The 19,863-nt window shown below is 42.7% G+C and overlaps 1 protein-coding gene and 1 long non-coding RNA gene across 6 annotated transcripts in view; one reads left to right on the top strand and one right to left on the bottom strand.

The window, feature by feature from the left end:
• Positions 1 to 12,240, bottom strand: part of Egf (epidermal growth factor) — a 79,333-nt gene extending 67,093 nt beyond the window's left edge. For 3 of the 5 annotated variants that reach the window (XM_021157941.3, XM_029475165.2, XM_029475164.2), the window contains exon 1: positions 11,730 to 12,239. In XM_021157941.3, coding sequence (XP_021013600.1) covers positions 11,730 to 11,868 — 139 coding nt within the window. In that variant the 5' untranslated portion in view covers positions 11,869 to 12,239. Of the gene's footprint in view, positions 1 to 11,729 lie in introns of all 5 variants that reach the window. The other 2 variants (XM_029475163.2, XM_029475162.2) reach the window with 1 other exon arrangement.
• Positions 12,241 to 12,461: 221 nt separating this feature from the next.
• LOC115030591 (uncharacterized) lies at positions 12,462 to 15,055 on the top strand. Its single transcript, XR_003836172.1, has 3 exons — positions 12,462 to 12,547; positions 13,321 to 13,496; positions 14,940 to 15,055. It is a non-coding gene; the product is annotated as an uncharacterized LOC115030591 (long non-coding RNA).
• Positions 15,056 to 19,863: the final 4,808 nt, after the last annotated feature.

Here is a 19,863-nt window from a genome sequence, read left to right as displayed (position 1 = left end):
TTGCTTCCGTTGGATTACCCTATGGGCTTGTCTGTAGGGAATTTTCTTAATTGAAGATCTGTGAGGGAGGGCTCAGCCCGCTGTGGGCAGGTGAAACTTCGTCATGCAAGAAAGCAATCTGAGGGCTGGTGAGATGGCTCCGCGGTTAAGAGCACCGACTGCTCTTCCAAAGGTTCTGAGTTCAAATCCCAGCAACCACATGGTGGCTCACAACCATCCGTAACAAAAATCTGATGCCCTCTTCTGGAGTATCTGAAGACAGCTACAGTGTACACAAATATAATAAATAAATAAGTCTTTAAAAATGTATTTAAAAAAAGAAAGAAAGCAATCTGAAAGCTTTTGATCTCAGCACTCAGGAGGCAGAGGCAAAGGCGGGGGAAATCTTTGTTTCAGGCAATCCTGGTCTACAAAGCAAGTTCCAGGACAGCCAGGGCTGTGTTACCCATCTTAGGGAAAAAAAACAAACAACAAACAAAACCAAAACAAAACACCAAAAAAACCCCAACCCAACCCAACCAAACCACCACCAAAAACACAGCGCAATACGACGAAAGTGCATAGAAAAATTGAACAACTTTTCTAAGGAACAAAACCAAAGAGAAACCCCGATTTCTCAACCTTTGGGTTGACAGAGTAACTTTAGGGACCAGAGTGGAGTCCAAGAGGCATGGAGCATTTTGAAGATTTCCATTAGAACAGAGGCCCTGTGGCACAAGCTGAGAGACAGGAGGCCAACTAGGACCGACGAAAAGACAAACCCTCTTACATCTTCTGTGCGTCTGTGGGACTGACACATGGCTGAGTGGGAGGAGGCCTTGACCCTTTTCTGCTCACCTTGGGGGCTTTAAAGCATCAGTGTGAATCAAAGATTAACACAAAAAGTGGCTGATGCTGCCCCCTGTGGCCACCACAGGGTTCCTGGGTAAAGGAGGTGAAGAGTGAACTAACTCGTGGACTTTCAGGGTTCAGCTTACACAAGTAAGAACTTGGCTCTAAATCGTAGGCGGCAGTAAGAAAGCCTGCCACCTGCTGGAGAAGCGGAGCCTAGCAACCACCCAAATCCCCACACATGGTCACTGACCACCCCTCCTAGGGGACTTAAAGGAGAGCCTAGCTTGGCTTGTACGGAGCTTAAAGGAGAGCCTAGCTTGGCTTGTACGGAGTGCAGAACGGTTTTATTTTATGCTGAGATCACCCCGTCTCTCTTTTCACAGCTACAGTACTTAAGTGGGCACCAAGTGACTTTGATAATCACTGTTTTCTTCTTGGCTTACTCGTGAGTCAAGGTGGGCTGGATAGAACCATCCGCGTGACTCAGGAATAATACCAAAGCTGCAAGGTTAGAGTCTAAGTCTTAGCTCTCCAGAGAATTCTCTGAGCTTCAATTTTGCCAATTTAATTTCCTGAAAATAAATGGGGTTACCACTTGAGACCCAAGGAGTGAAAAAATATTATCCACCCCCAGTTCCTGCTAACTCCTAACCATGTCCACAGTCAAGGGACTCAGGTTTGCTCTAGGTCCTCGGGGCCATAATCAAGCTAGCAGTCTCTGCAATGTTAGCCTTCATTTTCAACAGGATTCTCAGTCTTTAAGGCTATTACCCATGTTAATGTCCCAAAGACTTGGTGGAGACTAGCAGAAGAGAAAGGCAGCATGTTAATGATCTGGGAAGTAGCATCGTTCCATCAATTGGATAGTACTAAGTGGCCTTCACCCCTGTTGCTCATAAGACACTGATTTTTGGAGCAGCTGCCTGGCCCATAGATCCCAAGGCCAAGACCCAGCTGATTCAACATACTAAGGTAAGTCTTTCTCATTACAGATCCTAGCTTCTACCCACCCGGCTGCATCACTGACCCCAAATCGAATGCACCAGGAACTGTTAGTGTCCGGCATGCTGTAGTTCAGAAGCGCCAAGAACTCACGGCAGGAAATGCTGTTTCAGGCATATTCCTTGTAAGGCTGCCTTCCTCACCCCCATGTCCCAGGAGCTACTGGTGAAGGAGGACCCTGTAAGTAAATTCTTGTAATTGCATCCCTTTGGGAACTGTCTACTTAATTCTAGTATAGACTGCAGCTCACGTGGAATTCACGTGGAAGGCTCCCTGCTCCTTTCCCCATCTTGAAAACTGCAGTGAAGCACCTTAACCCCCCCCCCCCGTCCCCCCTCCCCCCCCCCGCTCTCCCCCCGCTCCCCTCCCCCCTTCCTCCTATGCTGTCCTCAGGACCCAGGATTGTCCTCTTACCCTGGAGGAGGCCATGCAGGAAGAGCTGCAGTGGGCGAGTGAGCTCCCTGGAGACAGCCCACTATCTTGTTCTGGTGAGGCATGGTCTTAGAGTCTTTGTCCTCGGACTCCTTCTTGCTGCTGATGTGCTTTCTCTTCTTCGTAGTTGCCATACTTGTTAGTGTTGCTCCTAGGCTCTGCCCACCAGTCACCTGGTAACACCCAGGTAGGCCTGGCTTGCTATAAAAGGGGCTGCTTGGCCTCTTCTCCATCTCTCTGCCCCTTCCCTCTCTCTGACTCTCTTCTCTCCCTGACTCCTTTCTCCCTCTCTCTCCTTCCTCTCCCCCTCTCCCTCTCTCCTTTCTCCTTTCTCCTCTCACTCTCGCTCTTGCTCTCTCTCCTCCTCTATCCCCATCTCTGTCTTTCTCTGTCTTATCTCCCTTCTCAACTCCCCTTCCCATGTCCTAAATAAACTCTATTCTACACTATACCCATTATGTGTCTGGTACCTCAGGGGGAAGGGGTGCCTCAGCATGGGCCCGCTGAGACACTCCCATATCTCACCATACCTGGCTCTATAAAACATATCCTGGTCTTTTTATAAACTACAACAATAGTCCTCATTTATTTGGCTTAGTATGGGTGGACACGAGAAGACCCTCACTGCCTATAGCTGGGTGTGATTACTTCCTGTATGACAGCCTACTCTATTGGACAGACTTTCTGCAGATCAACATGAAGGTGAATTTTCATGAATTAATGCTATTTAGATGAATTAATGACTTTAAAGAATTCCCAATTTGATTAAAATAATTTTAGGAAGAAGTTTAAGGAAATTGTTTTAGTTGTTTTGCCAGAAAGATGTAATAAAGTTAGAATCAAGAATAGAGCGGGCCCCTCTTCATAGAATAGCTAAGTAAAAGCAGCATTATAAAGAATACAATGAGCTGTCATAAATTGCACTGAGAAGAGAAATAGGCTTGGGACAGATTTGTGATCAAGGGAAAACATTCATTCTAGGTCAGGTCCAAGGACAAAGCCACAGGTGTGAACTAAGATAAAGCAAGGCCTCGTGAAACTGTAGCTTTGAACTTATAATGAGCTTAGAGAATGAAACACTGTTTGGCTTTACTATCAGCATCCTTCTGTAACTCCCCCTTCGTGTAACATTTTTTCTTTTTTCTTTTTTTTTAATTTTTAATATTTTTATTACATATTTTCCTCAATTACATTTCCAATGCTATCCCAAAAGTCCCCCATAGCGCCCCCCACTTCCCTACCCACCCATTCCCATTCTTTTGGCCCTGGCATTCCCCTATATTGGGGCATATAAAGTTTGCAAGTCCAATGGGCCTCTCTTTCCATTGATGGCCGACTAGGCCATCTTTCGATACATATGCAACTAGAGACAAGAGCTCCGGGGTTCTGGTTAGTACATCATGTTGTTCCAACAATAGGGTTGCAGATCCCTTTAGCTCCTTGGGTACTTTCTCTAGCTTCTCGTAACATTTTTTCTATGAGGTATTTTTTTTCTTACATAGAGAATATTTTTGTCTGAAAAGCTGAAAGCAATAATAAAGTTTTAGGTATAGCCCTTTCTGCTTCACCCAGTGGCATGTGTCTGTCTGTCTGTCTGTCTGTCTCTCTCTCTCTCATCCATCCTTCTTTCCTTCTTTCTTTTCTTTTCTCTCTAATGAACTCTTAGCCTCTCACCTAGCCAGAGAGGGGTGTGAGTCAAAGAGAAAAGAGCCCGGGGAACTAAGTTTCTTTTCTTATTCCTCTGCTGCTATCAGCAGGATTGCTAGAGCGACAGGGTTGTATGTGTTTGTGTGCCAGAATCCATCAGCTTCTGGCCCCCAGAAGAGTAAGAGAAAGTTAAAGACTAGAGGTCAGCCTTTGGCCTCCTCAGGACCTGACCCTGTCGGGGCTGGCACCTAGCATCACCTCGGGCTTACATCTAGAAAGTCCCCATTGGAGTCATGGATGGTGAGGCACACCTGTAATCCCAGAACGTGTGGGGGCTAAGGAAGAGGGATTGTTCAAGAGTTCAAGTCCAGCCAAGGCTGCATAACAAAAAAAGGAGGAAAGAGAAATAAGGAAAGGAGCCGGGCAGTGTTGGTGCATGCCTTTAATCCCAACACTTGGGAGGCAGAGGCAGGCGGATTTCTGAGCTTGAGGCCAGCCTGGTCTACAAAGTGAGTTCCAGGACAGCCAGGGCTACACAGAGAAACTCTGTCTTGAAAAACCAAAGAGAGAGAGAGAAAGAGAGAGAGAGAGAGAGATAGGGAGAGGGAGAGAGAGAGAGAGAGAGAGAGAGAGAGAGAGAGAGAGAGAGAGAGAGAGAGAGAGAGAGAGAGAGAGAGAGAGAGAGAGACACCGGTGGAAGAAGGGAGGGAAAGAGAAAGAGTGAGAGAGGCCAGCTCATTTTCTGTGTGAAGGTAACACTCACAGACTCCAGGAATTAACCCATGAATTGAAGTTTAGCTCAGTGAGAGGCCAATGTTTGAAGCTCACCAGACTCCCCCAAGTGATAAGACCAACTTGCAGTTGATCCTGCCAAGTATCCAAACTGAGGCTTGAACGAAGCCATAATTTCTCCCTCAAGGACCAAACCATTCCTCCTCAAAACAGGAGATTCTAGTCTACCAATGTCAATGGGAAGTGCCTCCCCCACCACACCCCATGCCATAATCCTTGTGAAAACATGATGAAGAGGCTAGAGAGATGGCTCAGCAGGCATTCACTGCTCTTCTCACAGACCGGTATGTGATTACCAGCACCTGGATCAGGTGACTTACATTGTCCTGTAGCTCCAGCTCACGAGGAATCTGTCTCTGGCATCCGTGTGTAGCTGTGCTCACACGCACACATATAGGCATGTGCGCGCGCACACACACACACATGCACACACACGCGCACACGCACAATTTTAAAGCTTAAAAGTAAATCTTAACGTGATATAAAGCAATGCTACTCACCAGTCATTTATTCCTGTCCTATAAAGCCTACCACTCTCCAGACACTACCCCGTGGGAAACCTCATTTTATTAAGGTAAATGGAGACTGCATAGTTTTCTCTCTGACATAGTGTTTGTTGAGCACCTGTTCATGGACTAACCTGCCACCCTTGTGTCTTTTCTGTTAAGTGTCTAAGTCCTTTGCCGGTTTTTAAGTTGTTGATTACTATTAGAGTTTTAAAAATACCTTTCAAGATGCCCCTTCTGTTGGATAGCTGACTGCAGTTGCTCTCCAGCAGGACTTTCATCAGCACCTTCTACAGAGCAACTTCTACATTTTGATGAAGTACAACTCATCAATTTTTCTTTTATAAATTCCATTCTTGGTATCACTTCTCAGAACTCCCCGCTTAACCCCGGGGACAAAGATGTTTCCTTTTAAAAGCTTTGTAGTTTTATATTTTGAATTCAGTTCTACAATACATTTTGAGTCCTCTTTTGTATAGAGTGTGCAGTTAGGATCCAGGTTCAATGTGTTGTTTACAGACACTTGAGCATCCAGTCATCTAGCTGTCTAAACGGTGCAACACTGTTTGGTAAAAAGACTCATTCATCATAAAATAGCTTTTGTAACTTAATGAAGGATCAAATGACATGCTTGTGAATTCATATCTGGATTTTACTGTCTGCTCCATTAAGTCATGTGCCTGTCTCTTGGCCAGTTCCATCATCAAGATAACCCGAAAAGCTCTTTCAAAAATGCGGTTTTGAGAAACAATGAACGCTATTGTAATGTTCTGTGCTATAAGGAATTTTTCATTTTAAGTGAGTGGTTTAAATACCTCTCTGCTTTTCAACATAAATTATGCTCAACTTTATTTAAAGACCCCTATAACTAGACTCAACTGGATTTGTCAACACAAAGAATTGGAAAACTTTTTTTAGGCCTAAGGAGGTGGCTCAGTGGATAAAGTACTTGCCTGACAAGCATGGGGAACTGAGTTAAAATCCACAGACCCTCACATTGTCAGATGCAGTCGTACACATTTGTAATGTCAGTCCTCCTACAGCGAGATGGGAAGTGGAGATGAGGTCAGCTAGTGTGAGAACCAATATCCTAGGCTGTCTTCTGACATGAGCCACGTGTGTGCCACGGGTGTGTTCCTCACCCCTACACACACACACATGATTCACACACAAAGACAATTCACATACACACGTGATTCACACACTCATACCATTCACTCACACGATTCACACACATACACACACTCACAGGTTAACACACATATACATATGATTCACATACATACATCCCACAAAGACAGATCCCAGTAGAGCATCCCAGATTTGAACATTTTGCCCCCAAGCCATCAAACATCTCCATGCCCCAAGAAAGTTTTCTTTATTCGAGTTATAATTTGGAATACTTTTTGGCAAGGAGAAGCAGTTACATCGTCACATGGATGGGCTTCTAACAGTTTATCTCGGGAAGTGTCAGTGTGCATTATACCTTTGCAAGACATGAGCCTGGAGTCCTAGGTGGTGACAATAGAGGTCCTTTCTGAGCTGCTGCCTCTGTGTGGACCTCCACTCTGCCTGCAGTGTCAGACGCCAGCTACATGATCCCCAAAGGACTTTCTACCGTAATATCCGTTGCCCCAGTTCCTAACTGCCTACATTCTAGAACATTCTAGAACCCAGTGCTTTCTGTGCTTGAGGCTGTTTTGTAAAGAAGCTTAAACCTGTGCTAAATTCTTGGATAAATATCTTTACTGTCAACCTCTACTTCTGGGAAATACGCCCTTCCCTTTGCTTTTCTAAGCTTTAAATATCGAATGAAATGTGTCCCTACGATCTCTATTTTGATCTCTATTAAAGAAAGCGTTTTTAAATGACCCAAAATAAACAACTTTCACCAAGTGACATTTAATGTTCAACACCCCAAGGAAGATCTATAAGATTAATCAATTGCTTAAAAGCTTTAAAAAAAATTTTTTTAAGATATAAAATTTGATGTGGGTCTTATTTATAACTAATGCAATTGCTTTTGTTTTTGTTGTTTTTAAGTAACAAAAATGTAAGTTTCTCAAATTGCAAGGCTAAACATATGTACACTTGCCAGTAGATCACTTGTTACATTAATGTTCTTAGAAAGTTTTTTTTTTCTATATTTTGAGACAGGCTCACACTATGTAGATGGAACTGGTCTTGAACTCACAGAGAGTCACTTGCCTCTGCCTCATGAAAGCTGAGAAAGGCACGTGCAGCTAAGCTTTACCCAGACAGAAAGATGGCTGAAGACAGAGAAGAAAAGTACTCTTCTAACTCCATTGAAAAATACTTTAAACAAGACTTTTACGGAAATGCTGAAAGCAAATGTGATCACAATAACAATAAAAATATTAAACTATGGCTCTATCAAGGAAGGTAAAAATGATGAATAACACCCTAGATCTGGCTCATCCAGGGAGCTAACTGCAGCCTCTGAGTACATTATTACAATATAACACAAAGCAAAGGCACTGCTAATATGCGAATAAAGTGAAACACCACTTCTTAACTGAGGTACCACGTGGAAGATCAAGGCAGCTGCTGGGATGCTCTTCTGAGTCTCTGTATCCTAGCAACTGCCCACCCACAGAAAGAGCTACCTCCTGAATGAATTGGGACATCCCATAGTTGTGGGGGAGAAGGGAGACAGAGTACAAGAAGGCCATGCTCTCCTACGAAAGGCCATTTCTAGTGTGTCACTGGGGCTTTGCAAATAAATAAATCCGTGATTATCATGAATCTCTACCATGGTAGCAAGCTGGGTCCGAAATGCCTGCACATTCACACAATTCCACAACATGAAGTATCCTAGGGAGAGGTTGGGAAATCCAAACACTGACAGACATGAGAATGCTTGGAAGAGTCAGACAATCAAGGAGATGTGCAAATTCAAACTCTAGGCTTGGAAGGGTCAAGGTGTGTACAAGGAGAGTACAGAGTCCTGGCCTGTTGCCAGGCTAAGAGAAATGAGTTCCTCTACGTTTCCCAATGCCCAACTCTGAAAGCCAATGCTAAGGAGCCAACCTACTAAAGCAGACACAGTTGTATGCACCAACCCGTAATTGTCCCGTTGTGATTGCCTGCTTATAGCTTGGCTACAGAAGAGAATGCATTTTCAGAGTGCCAAGAGGCCTGTCAGGAAACGGAAAGATCCCTTTGTTTCCTTTAACAAACTTTTTTCTTTTTAAAAAGAAATTCCTTCTTCCATACCTGGCAAAAATGGCAGTCATCTGCACAGGCCTGACTCTGAGTTCTCTTTTTATCTCGGTGCCTAGCAAATGGGACAGCTGGGAAGACATGGACTGACAGCAGACACGGTTCATCCCCAGGACTCCCAGTAAAACTCTAGTGTTCAAAACTACAGCCTAAAGAAGCTACCAGTCCGCTCTCTTGTGGTAGCATTGTTCAGGTTGGCAGTAATAATTGAAGCTAAAGTAAATAGTAGGCTGCCTCACACGATTGGAAATTTTCTCGCAAACCTTTAGGAATCCCATGGGAGAAAGTGTATTGTTTCTGTGGGTGACTCTGGGAGACCGAGGAACAGGACTACATTACAGTGTTCAACAGTAACCCCAGGGAGAGGGCATAACCAGCTTTCTTTTCTGGTGTAGAAAACAAGAGACACCTGTCACACGTAGTAGGAGACTGAGCAAGGCTGGTTGTCTGTCTCCAGAGTTTATAGTTAAAGGCAGAACACAGGTGAAACATGGTCCCACAGTTTCTCTGCAGTTAGATGTCAAAGGAAACTTTTCTAAAACTGAGTGAAAATATAACGAGACTTTTATCTGAAAACGGCTCTGCACTGCACACGACTGGGAAGCCAACCAAACTTGAGCCCTCTCTAAAATCAGTGACTTCATTGTCTACTGTTAAAAGCACTCTCTCCAGTGAGCTGATCCCTCCCACAATCAGTTCGCTGGGCTTCTTCTGAGACGTCATTTACCAAGAACAAATAACCTAGGTTTAGAGGCCAGGCGGGAACAGTTCCCTGTCCAACTGACATTTGTCCTCCAGGGCAAAGAGCTTTAAAAGTTCAGAAGCCACTAGCTAACAGTGTTCTTCGCCACTGATCTCAACTGCTTTTTCTTAAATAAAAGACAAGAAAGTGTTCGATTTCAAATCTGGTGAATGGAAGGAAAACCAAATCCTGTCTTTATCCCTTGCTTTGGCTGATTGGCATTTTTACACGAACAGCAACCTCAAGACTTTTTACCTGGATTTTGTTAGGCCACAAAGCATTGTTCTTGCTAGGTCAGGTTGGCCACGTAGGTGAACAGTCTCGATTCCGAAGGCAAGAGGTACAAGCAGAATTTAAGTGGGGGAAAAAATAGACGATGTCACCATTATCTATTTACAGAGGAGAAAGAAATGCTATCTGCTGGAATGCAGGGGTGACAGGGTGTGGCCTAGGCAGTTCTCCACTAACCCAAGATGCAGTGTGAACTAGAGGGCTTAAAGCAGTGACCTGCAGCAATGGGGAGCAAAGAGGCTGAGGCCACACTCTGAAGTCCACACCATGCCACTGCAGCATTCAAAATAAGGCAATTCAAGGAACTTTAGTCAAGACACGGAGTCAACCATTGGGCGAGAGATATTTCATGCTACTTCAGTCGTCCCAATCACGATCCTGAGAAACGGGTATCACTTCGCAGGGAGATTGTAAAATAACCCAACTATTAAGAAGACAACACAAACTTGAAACTGAGCTTCCTTGCTTCTAAAATCTAGTTCTTCCACACTGTGACACAATCTCCCCAAGTCATTATTTCTGTCAGAGCTTCCTGTGAATCTGATGCAAACTATCTCTGAAAAGCACTCAAGCCACCAGCCTGAGTGGGTAGAAACACAAGCCAGAGGAATTATACACTACTCCCAAGGACCAAGAACCATGCACACATCATCATTGCTCCAATTTCTTCCTTTTTTTAAGTTCTGCTCATGGGTCCATCTCTTCTAGCTACCAACTGTGTGATAGGCTCCCACCATTACCCCTCGCTAACCACACAGGTAGCAGGACCTGACTCTGATCACTCCCCAGCTCTTCCAGGGCCTCCTCCATCCCAGTAACATTCCAGTCCATGTGACACAACTGTGCCCAAAAGTTTTCTCTTCTGTCTCCAATAGCTAATGGCTCACAGGAGGTCAGTTCTGTCTTGTCAACCCTTTTCTGACATTATTATCTGAGTCTAAGCAAAATGGAAGTGCCCTAGGTCCTGGGGATAGACATGGAATTAGTAGTCATTCCTCCTTCAAATCTGGAGCTTTGCTCTGCCGTTGCAACTGATGTTTCCTGGTACCACTCAGGGCCTATGGGCATGCACACCCGATTTCCTTATGCGCAGCTCCTCTGAATGACTCTGGTTGGAGGTGCCCATAGCAGCTGCAGAGCTCTGGCACTCTCATTCCCACGATTCTCTTCTGTCTACCCTGCAGAGCTTTCTCTTCTGAAAACACAGTATGTCCTTGTCAATCTACCTTATTGATTTGTTTGCTTGCTTGTTTGTTTGTTTGTTTGTTTAGGAACTCAGACCCTATCTTAACTGAGCAGGAGGATAACAAATGAGTGAACAGGGGTGGTACGCACAGGTAATCCCAGCCCTTGGGAAGCACAGCGTGTCCCCGGACAGTCTGAGCTGCAGAGGGAGACACTGTCTCAAACACATGAGGGAAGAATGACAAGAAAGGATTTCCAGGACAGTGTGAACCCTTGCACAAATGAAGTAGCTTCCTCGCCAATGCAGCAGGTTAGGGACTAATCCCCCGCCCCTATCCCCACCCCCCAGTCCCCGCCCCCACCCCGACCCCGCCCCACCAGGTAAAGAATCTACAGTGAGAAAATGTTTCCAAGTGTTAGGTGCCCTAGTGTGCAGTCAGAACAATTCCTGATTCCTCTTGGAGAAAACGCTGTTTGTAGGAGCTCAAATGAGTGGAGGCTCATTTACTCCTTGTCACTTCTCAGCTTGCAGAGTCACGGTGCACCTGTTATTAAGAACCCAAGAGCCGGGTCAGAGCTTCAGAGTAGGGAAGATCAGAGGCTGAACTTGACACTGGGTTTTGTTGGTTTTGTTTTTGTTTTGTTAAAAAAAAAAAAACCCATTCATTGACTTTTGCCATTTTCTGCCATGAAGTAATCAGAAGGAAGGCTTTTCAACAACAAGATCGGCTGCCACCATATGTTCCCCCAGTTTCTAATACGGAGCAGATCAACTAGGTGTTACTATCTCCCCAGAATCAAGACTGAAGTTAAACAAATATTCAGCTGGTTTTAAGTGAGGCTTAGTCATGCACAGAACAGTGGAGAACGGTGACATTTCGTAATTGGTAGCATCAACCAACATACACACTTCAAAACACACAACTTAAGCAAACACACACACCCAACGACAAACCAGGGGGGAAAGGCGCAGGTGTACAAGGTAGAGCGAGCAGACACTCGCTCTACCCGGCATTGTCCCGGACAGGGTGGGCTCCTGTTCTTGGATTACTTACCGGCACAAGTCCCGCTTCTCTCCAGAGGACCTGGCTGACAGTTCCCGGTCTGCCATGCTGTGACGCTGAGTATGCTAATCTTTAAAAACACCAGCAGGAAGGCGAGCAACAGCCAGGTTGGCCTTCGGCCCCAGGGCATCTTTTATTTAGCTGCCTTTCCAGGTCCTTCTGCACCTCTCGAGAGCCTCTGAGTGCAGCTGGAAAGGCTCCGGGAGAGTTCTTTGTCTCACTTTTTTTTTTTTTTTTTTTTTTTTTGGACAGCAATAAGAAATACCTGACACCCGTATGACAAATTTCCCAGAGCCTAAGAGCCCTGCAAGGCCTGCGGGTGGCTGATTTCTCCCTGAGACAGGCACAGCCAGGCAAAGGATGAAAGAGAAATGAGACAGGAAAGAATTGATGGAAAGTTCCAAGCCCCACCGGGATGAGGGATGGTGCTAACAACGAAATATGCAGATAGGATTCCTTCCCTATATGCAGATAGGATCCCTTCTCCTTTTGGAACCCAGAGAGACTCTGCTCTCCTTTTTAAAGCTCTTCTGGCTCCACCTCCTCTTCTTTAGTGACACTTGAGCAAGCAGACAAGCCTCTTTGCAAACACCCATGAGAGCAATTCCACCAGAGCAAGCAGGAAGGCAGGGCAGGGTGCCAGAGAGGAGATAGCTGCTACTCACTAAAAATATTCAGGGTAGAGAAGGGGGAAAGAGCAATTTGGGGGTGTGGCACAGCTAATGGTTCCAGGGACCTGCTGAGTACCGCTTATGTCTGAGGATCTTGAAGAACAGAGACAAAATTAAACCACACATTTTAAATCAAAGGTGAGTAACATCGTCAACAATTCAGACAATTTATCATCATTGATCATGAATGTGAGCGATGTCAAAGAGAGCTCGCCTTCAGCTCATTATTTGAAGGAAGTGTCAAGGGCGGCTCGCATTCCTGGAGCTTAATCTTAGTTCTCTCTCCTGTATATTTTATAGTGGAATTTGTAAGATTATTCTTTCCATACCAAAGGGAAATCCCTGTAGCCAAGTGAAGAGATACAATGTAGACAGATACTTTTTCTTTCAGCACTCCTGTAATAAAACATCACTGTGGGTCAGGAGAACAGGGAAAGGGGTGGAGTGTTATGACTGAGCTGTACTGGAAAAAGAATACAAGGGAATTGTGCCAAAGCTGGGAACCCCGAGAAGCACAGTAGAGTGGAAATCCTCAGACAACTCGGGCCATCTATCACATCTCAGTGATAGTAAACAATTAGGTTGGCCCTCCACTGGCTGTCTCCTTCAGCACCTCTACACAGACCAAACCACCGCTCCTTCAGGAATATACACAGAACCCCCAAATACTCAGCTCTGGTCAGCCATTTCATCAGACTTGATGAACAATGGGAATTCTGGTAGCTTACTTGGCTCTGGAGATGGGCTTTTCCTGAAGATGCCCTGAGGGTTCCGAATTCAAGTCAAGATGTAGCTCTATCGATTATCTCAAAAGCAAGACATGCACTAGTATAAAACCTTTGTAGAGAACAGAACAGCCCCCAACCCTTTGCTCATGCTTAACTGGGTTCTGACTAATTCTCAAATTCCAGTTCTTTATCCCAGGCAGCTCTGACCCCGTGGAAGGAGAAACAAACCCTGAAGGAGTAGCGGAAGACATGCAGATGAGTGTACACAACGTTTTATTGCTCTCTGGACTCACAGAGACTCAAGACTAAGAATGGAGGTTCTACAAATAACCTGCGCTGAGTGGTTTGTCACTAACATGGTCAGTGAACTTCCCCTTCAGCAAAAGGCATTTGCTGGTATTGATGATGGTGACCAGTAAGGACGTTGGTTAGCAAGGGGAAATAGAACACAGTACAACATGAAAGCAATTTAGTGCATTTGTAGAAACATACTCAGGATATAATCCAGAACCACATTCTATTTGGATTTGGAAATAGCTATATCATTTTTGGTTAGAACACATTTGTTTTAAGGATGGTGAGGTGGCTCAGGCAGGTAAAAGGAAGGACTGCCAAGGCCAATGACCTGAGTTTAATTACTGGGACCTACATGGTGGAAGGAGAGGATGGACTCCTGTAAGTTGTCCTCTGACTTCCATTCATGCACAGGAAACGCTCACCCACATGCATAGTACAAACACATAATAATAGATAATTGCAACAAAAAATTTAAATGTTTGTTTCTCCCATTACACGTCATCTGCACTAATGTCATTGGTGTTGAACACAATAGAATTGCCTAAGAGATATGGAATCAATGAGAGATAGAGTCGATGTTTCAACTGATGTCTGATAGTAAAAATCAATCCATCGAATTGTCTGACCACCCTCAATTACCCAAATAGTAAAATCACCGAACTGAGCTATTCCACAACAATGGGCATCCAGAGGAACTCCTTATTCTTACTTCCACCTCTACTCAGAAGGCACTGTGGTGAGAAACAGGAGTCATGGTGACTCCTGATTTTCAATAACAAGAAAGAAGAGTGTGAAAGCTTGAGAGCTAGCAAATCCTAGTCACCAAGTGTTCTGGGGAGCAGAAGACAGCAGACCAAAAGAACTGGAAACACAGTGAGCTGAAATAGAGTGACCCTCGATCAGGTTGTCAGAACAACCTAAGACAGGCTTAGCCTTGTTTATGAATTAAGAGAGGGGAGATATGGAGATCCTTTGGTGGTGCTTGGCAGGAATCTGACATTGGCCAAGGACAAGGAAATGGGCAGGAATATGACATTGGCCAAGGACAAGGAAATGGGCCCCTTGGCAGGAATCTGACATTAGGGCATGACAAAGAAGTAACTTCAGGCAGGGACCTGATATTGGCCAAGGACAAGGAAGTAAGAATTGGTTTTAGGGTAGAACAAAGAAGTAGGCTCAAATATCTTGGTCATCCTTAGAAACAGCTATCACTGGAGTGATCATGGGGCTTTGTGCTTATTGTCTTGCTTGTTTTTAACTATTGTCTTGCTTGACCCTTCATTGTACTACTTGTCCTTAACACTTGCATGTAATTAAAATGGCATAAAAGCAGATTGGGAAAATTAAATTTGCCTTCAGTCTCAGACTTAACTGGGGAAACAATGCAGCACTAATTTTCTCTCTCTCTCTCTCTCTCTCTCTCTCTCTCTCTCTCTCTCTCTCTCTCTCTCTCTCTCTCCCTCTCTCTTTCTCTCTCTCTTTTTTCAATCCTCACTCCTGTGCAGGAGAACCTATTGACTGACTAAACTGGCTCAGTCAGGTGGTGCCCCAACATTGAAGCTCCAATAAACAGGATACAGGACACCATGGGAAGAGGACGTGCTCACAGAGGAAAATTTGGGCCAGTGGTGAGTAAACCCCATAAGAATGGGGCAGGGGAATGGTAGAATGTCTTTTGTATATCTGCTTTAAAAATATGCCAATGGCCAGAGAAGCAAAAATAAGTCAGAAGCAGATCTCCCAGTTTTTGATTTTTATAGAAGTCTGTCCTTGGTTCCCTGAGGAGGGTACAATAAATTTACAGACATGGGAGAAAGTGGGAGAAGGGATAAAAAGGGTACTATACAAAACATGGTCCTGAAAAAATTCCCATAGATGCTTTTAGCCTTTGGACCCTAGTTAGAGATACTTTAGATCCTAGACATGGACACATAAAATTAGTTAAGATATTGGAAGATGCAGATAGTGAAAGCAAGAAGAAAGATGAAATAGATGCAAATTATACCAGGGAAATTAAAATTATGACCTCTTCTCTTACCCATATTTCTATCATTTAACGGAGACAGAAAATTGCTCAATTACTCCCTATACCATTGGTTATGACAAAAAATAAGGTTAAATCTAATGTTTGAGGGCCAAAAGGATTTGGCTCTTCAGATTCTTACTGGGTCCAAGCGATAAAAGACCTGAACTAGTCTTAAAAATAAATGGAACAATTTAGATGGCTGCTAGATACAGGTGCAGATGTATCTGTAATAACCTCTGTTCATTGGCCTGGATCTTGGGCCTAAAACAACTACCATTACTCAATTGCAAGGGCAAAGTCAGAGTCCTGAGCAAATCAGTGATCTCTTACATTGGGAGGATGAAGAAGGTCACCAAGGATATTTTCAACCTTACATTGTTTCAAATTTGCCTGTTAATTTGTCGGGGAGAGATATAATGAAGGACATGGGAGCCCTTTTATACAGTCCAAATAATAAAGTTACACAACAAATGTTTGATTGTGGTTATTTACCTAACCAAGGGTTAGGGAAGCAAAATCAGGGAAAATTAGAGCCCGTTATAGTTAGCCCTAGAAAAGGAAGAACAGGCCTAGGGTATTTTTTTATATAGACCATTGACAAGTCTGCATTCCATGCAGATAAAATCACTTGGAAAAGTAATGTTCCTATATGGGTTGGTCAGTGGTCTCTTCAGAAAAAATCCTAGCTGTTCAACAGCTAGTGCAGGAGCAGTTGCAAGCTGTCCACATTGAACCTTCCAGTTCCCCCTGGAACTCACGGATATTTGTAATTAAGAAAAAAAATCAGGCAAGTGGAGATTATTGCAAGATTTACAAAAGGTTAATGAAACTATGGAACTTTTTGAGGCACTACAACCTGGTCTACCAAGCCCGGCTGCCATTCCAAAAAATACACATAAAATTATTATAGATTTAAAAGATTGTTTTTATACTATTCCTTTCATTCTGGTGATTGCAAAAGGTTTGCATTTAGTGTCCCTGTTTGTAATTTTAAAGAACCCATGAAGTGATATCATTTACCTCAAGTTTTGAAAGTTTTACCTCAAGGAATGGCTAATAGCCCTATTTTAATGTCAAAGATTTGTTGCTGCTTTGATACAAGAGGTCAGGATCTTGTATCCTTTTGTGTATGTTGTTCATTATATGGATGATATTTTATTAGCTGATCCATCTGAGATGTGGCTTTACTACAAGCTTTTGCTCTTATACAACAAGCTTTAAAATCTTGGGGATTAGTTGTTGCTCCAGAAAAAAATTCAAAGACAATATCCTTTTCAGTGTTTGGGACATCAGTTATATCCTAAACAAGTTGTAGCACGGAAAATTCAAATAAAAAAATGGTTTACTTACTCTAAAAATGATTTTCAAAAGTTGTTAGGAGATAATTAATTGGCTAAGACCTCATCTTAAGCTTACTGAAGGAGAACTTAAACCTCTGTGTGATACCCTCAAGGGGTTTGCAAATCCTAATTCCCCTTGACAATTAGCTGATGAGGGACAAATAGCTTTGCAGAAAGTGGAGGAAGCTATCAGCCAACAATGGATATATTATATAGACTATGATCAATTGTTGGCTGCTTGCATTATTGCTACAACTCATGTGCCCACAATAGCCCTTTAGCAAAAGGGACCCTTAATGTGGATTCTTATTTCTTCATCTCCAAAGAAAGTTTTAACACGTTATTATAAGCTGATGCTCTGTTAGTACAGAATTGTAGAATAGAATCATGGAAATATTTTGGGAAAGAACCTGATGAATTATTTATTCCTTATTCCAAACAGCAATTACATTGGTTATTGCAAAATACTGATATTTGGCCTATTGCATGTGCAATTTTTTAAGATAAATTTGATCATCATTATCCAAAAGACAAGTTGTTACAATTTGCCTCTATGCATGCTTTTGTATTCCTGGTAAACTTACACATGCAGCCCATAGACAATGTACTTACTGTATTTACAGATGGCTCATCTAATGGGAAGGCAGCACATGTGATTGGATAACATGTTCATTCTCTTGAGTTTCCCCTGCTTCAGCACAAATAATTGAACTACGTGCTGTAGCTGCTGTTTTTGAAATGCTGAAAAATCAATCTTTTAATGTGATAATCTTTTATCAATCTTTTAATGTGTAATCTTTACTGATAGCCAATATATAGCTCATGGTTTACAACTGCTTGAAACTGTTCCCTTTTTAGATACTGCTAATTCTCAAATTTTACAATTATTTATGGAATTCAACTCAATTTAAGAGAACGTACAGTTCCTTATTTTTTAGTTCATTTAAGAGCTCATACTCGATTGCCTGGACCCCTTAGTGAGGGCAAGGCCACAGCATATTTGTACACAAGGAAGGTTATAGACCTTACACAGGAACAATTAGCCAAACAATCTCATTCTTTACATCATCAAAATAGTAATAGCTTGAGACAACAATTTGGTACTTTTAGAGAATGTGCAAGTCAAATTGTAAAGATTTGTCTTGAATGTCCTCAATTTCTACCTGTACCACATAATGGTGTTAATCCTCGAGGACTTATACCTAATCAATTATGGCAAATGGATGTTACTCATATTTCTGATTTTGGAAAATTAAAATATGTACACATGACTATTGACACCTTTTCAGGTTTTCTAGTAGCAACTGCTTTAACAGGAGAAGCAACTAAAAATGTAATTAGTCATTGTCTACATTGTTTTTCTATACTGGGTGTTCTCAGTCAGATTAAAACAGATAATGGAACTGGCTATTGCAGTCAAGCATTTGAGGCTTTCTGTCAACAATTTAATATTACTCATACTAATGGGATTCCTTACAATCCTCAAGGACAAGGCATTGTGAAACAGGCCCATGGAACTTTAAAACAATATCTTCATAAAATAAAAAAAAAAAAGAGGAGAGTTATACACCCATACACCACAAAACTATTTAAATCATGCTCTTTTTATTTTAAAAATTTAAAATTTGGATGTGCATGGACATTCAGCAGCTGAGCATTTTTGGCACCCTCACACTTCCACTACGTATGTTTCAGTTAAGTAGAAGGATCCTATGACAGGCCAATGGCATAGACCCAACCCTATACTCATATGGGGACTAGGTCACATTTGTGTTTTTTCACAGGAAGAAAATGGGGCTTGGTGGTTGCCAGAAAGGCTGGTGCGACAAATAGAACAACCTCATGCTCCTGCTGATTCCCCTACTGATGATGATGACCCCTGCACAGACTGAAGTCCACTGGGCCTATGTTCCTGACCGGCCACTGATATATACAGCAGTGGGATCCAGACTGGAGAGTCTCATGACCAGTAATAATACTCAACTTCTTGGACCCCACCCTCTGAACCAATTTATAATAAAACTGTGCCTTTCAATGCATTGGGTGATGGGATCCCTGTTTTCTTTGTGAAGAATAGTACAAATGATGGTTGTATTTCAATGTTTTCTCAAACTTGGAAGATAAACGTTTCACAAACAGTAACTCAAATCATAGATATAGGCATGCCTAAACATTATAAGGGATTTGCCCCTGATCCTCATGAGCTACAACCTTGTGGATCTGTACCCACAGAGAGTGTGGAACAGGAATTTAACAAAAGAATGTTTTAATCAACCCCTAATGTGGTTTAATGTTTCCAAGAGAATTCAAATTATTGATTGGGCAGGGAATCAGTCAGACATTGGGCAAAAGAAAATGTCCATAGGCCTTTGGCAATCAGAAGCAGGCCATTTAAAACGGCATATCTTAAAGTTAGCTGCAGCTCTCTATGAAGTTACAATGGCGACAGACAAAATTGGGATAGGATTTGGATTTCGAACAAGTGTTAGTGCATGTGTTAAAGCTCCCAACCTTTCATTAATTGGTCATGTTAAAATTACTTTTGTTTCTTCTACAGTATTTAATGTAAGTTGTATTGATTGTACACTTTCTAATTGTGTTAGTGTGTTGAAACCTGGCATGTCTGTTATGGTGGTCTGTCAACCAGCTTTTGTTTTATTGCCTGTGAATATTATAGGACCTTGATATTCTGAGAAAAGCTTGCAGGTACTAGAAGAAGTGAGCCAGGCTTTAAGGAGAAGGAAAGAGAGTAATGGGCTTGGTTATTGCTGGTATAGCAGTTGTAATTACATTGATAGTACCACTGCCTTTGCAATTGCTTTGATACAAGAAGTTAAGAGAGCTAGTTTTGTTAATCATTTAGCAAAAATATTACTAATGTTCTGAGTATTCAAGAGGATTTAGATAGGCATCTAGATCAATGGATTGACACTTTTTATGATACTACTCAAATTATTAGAGAGGAGGTTCAGAGCCTAAAAGTAAGGAGCTATCTCAAATGCCATGCCAAATACCAATGGATTTGTGTTACTTCTAAAGTTTACAATGACAGTCACTATAGTT

The sequence above is a fragment of the Mus caroli genome, unplaced genomic scaffold, assembly GCF_978045245.1.
Source record: "Mus caroli unplaced genomic scaffold, Mus_caroli_1 scaffold_3, whole genome shotgun sequence".
Lineage (NCBI taxonomy): Eukaryota > Metazoa > Chordata > Mammalia > Rodentia > Muridae > Mus > Mus caroli.
The sequence above is the reverse complement of the archived record's forward strand: the minus strand, read 5'-3'. Positions and strand labels throughout refer to the sequence as shown.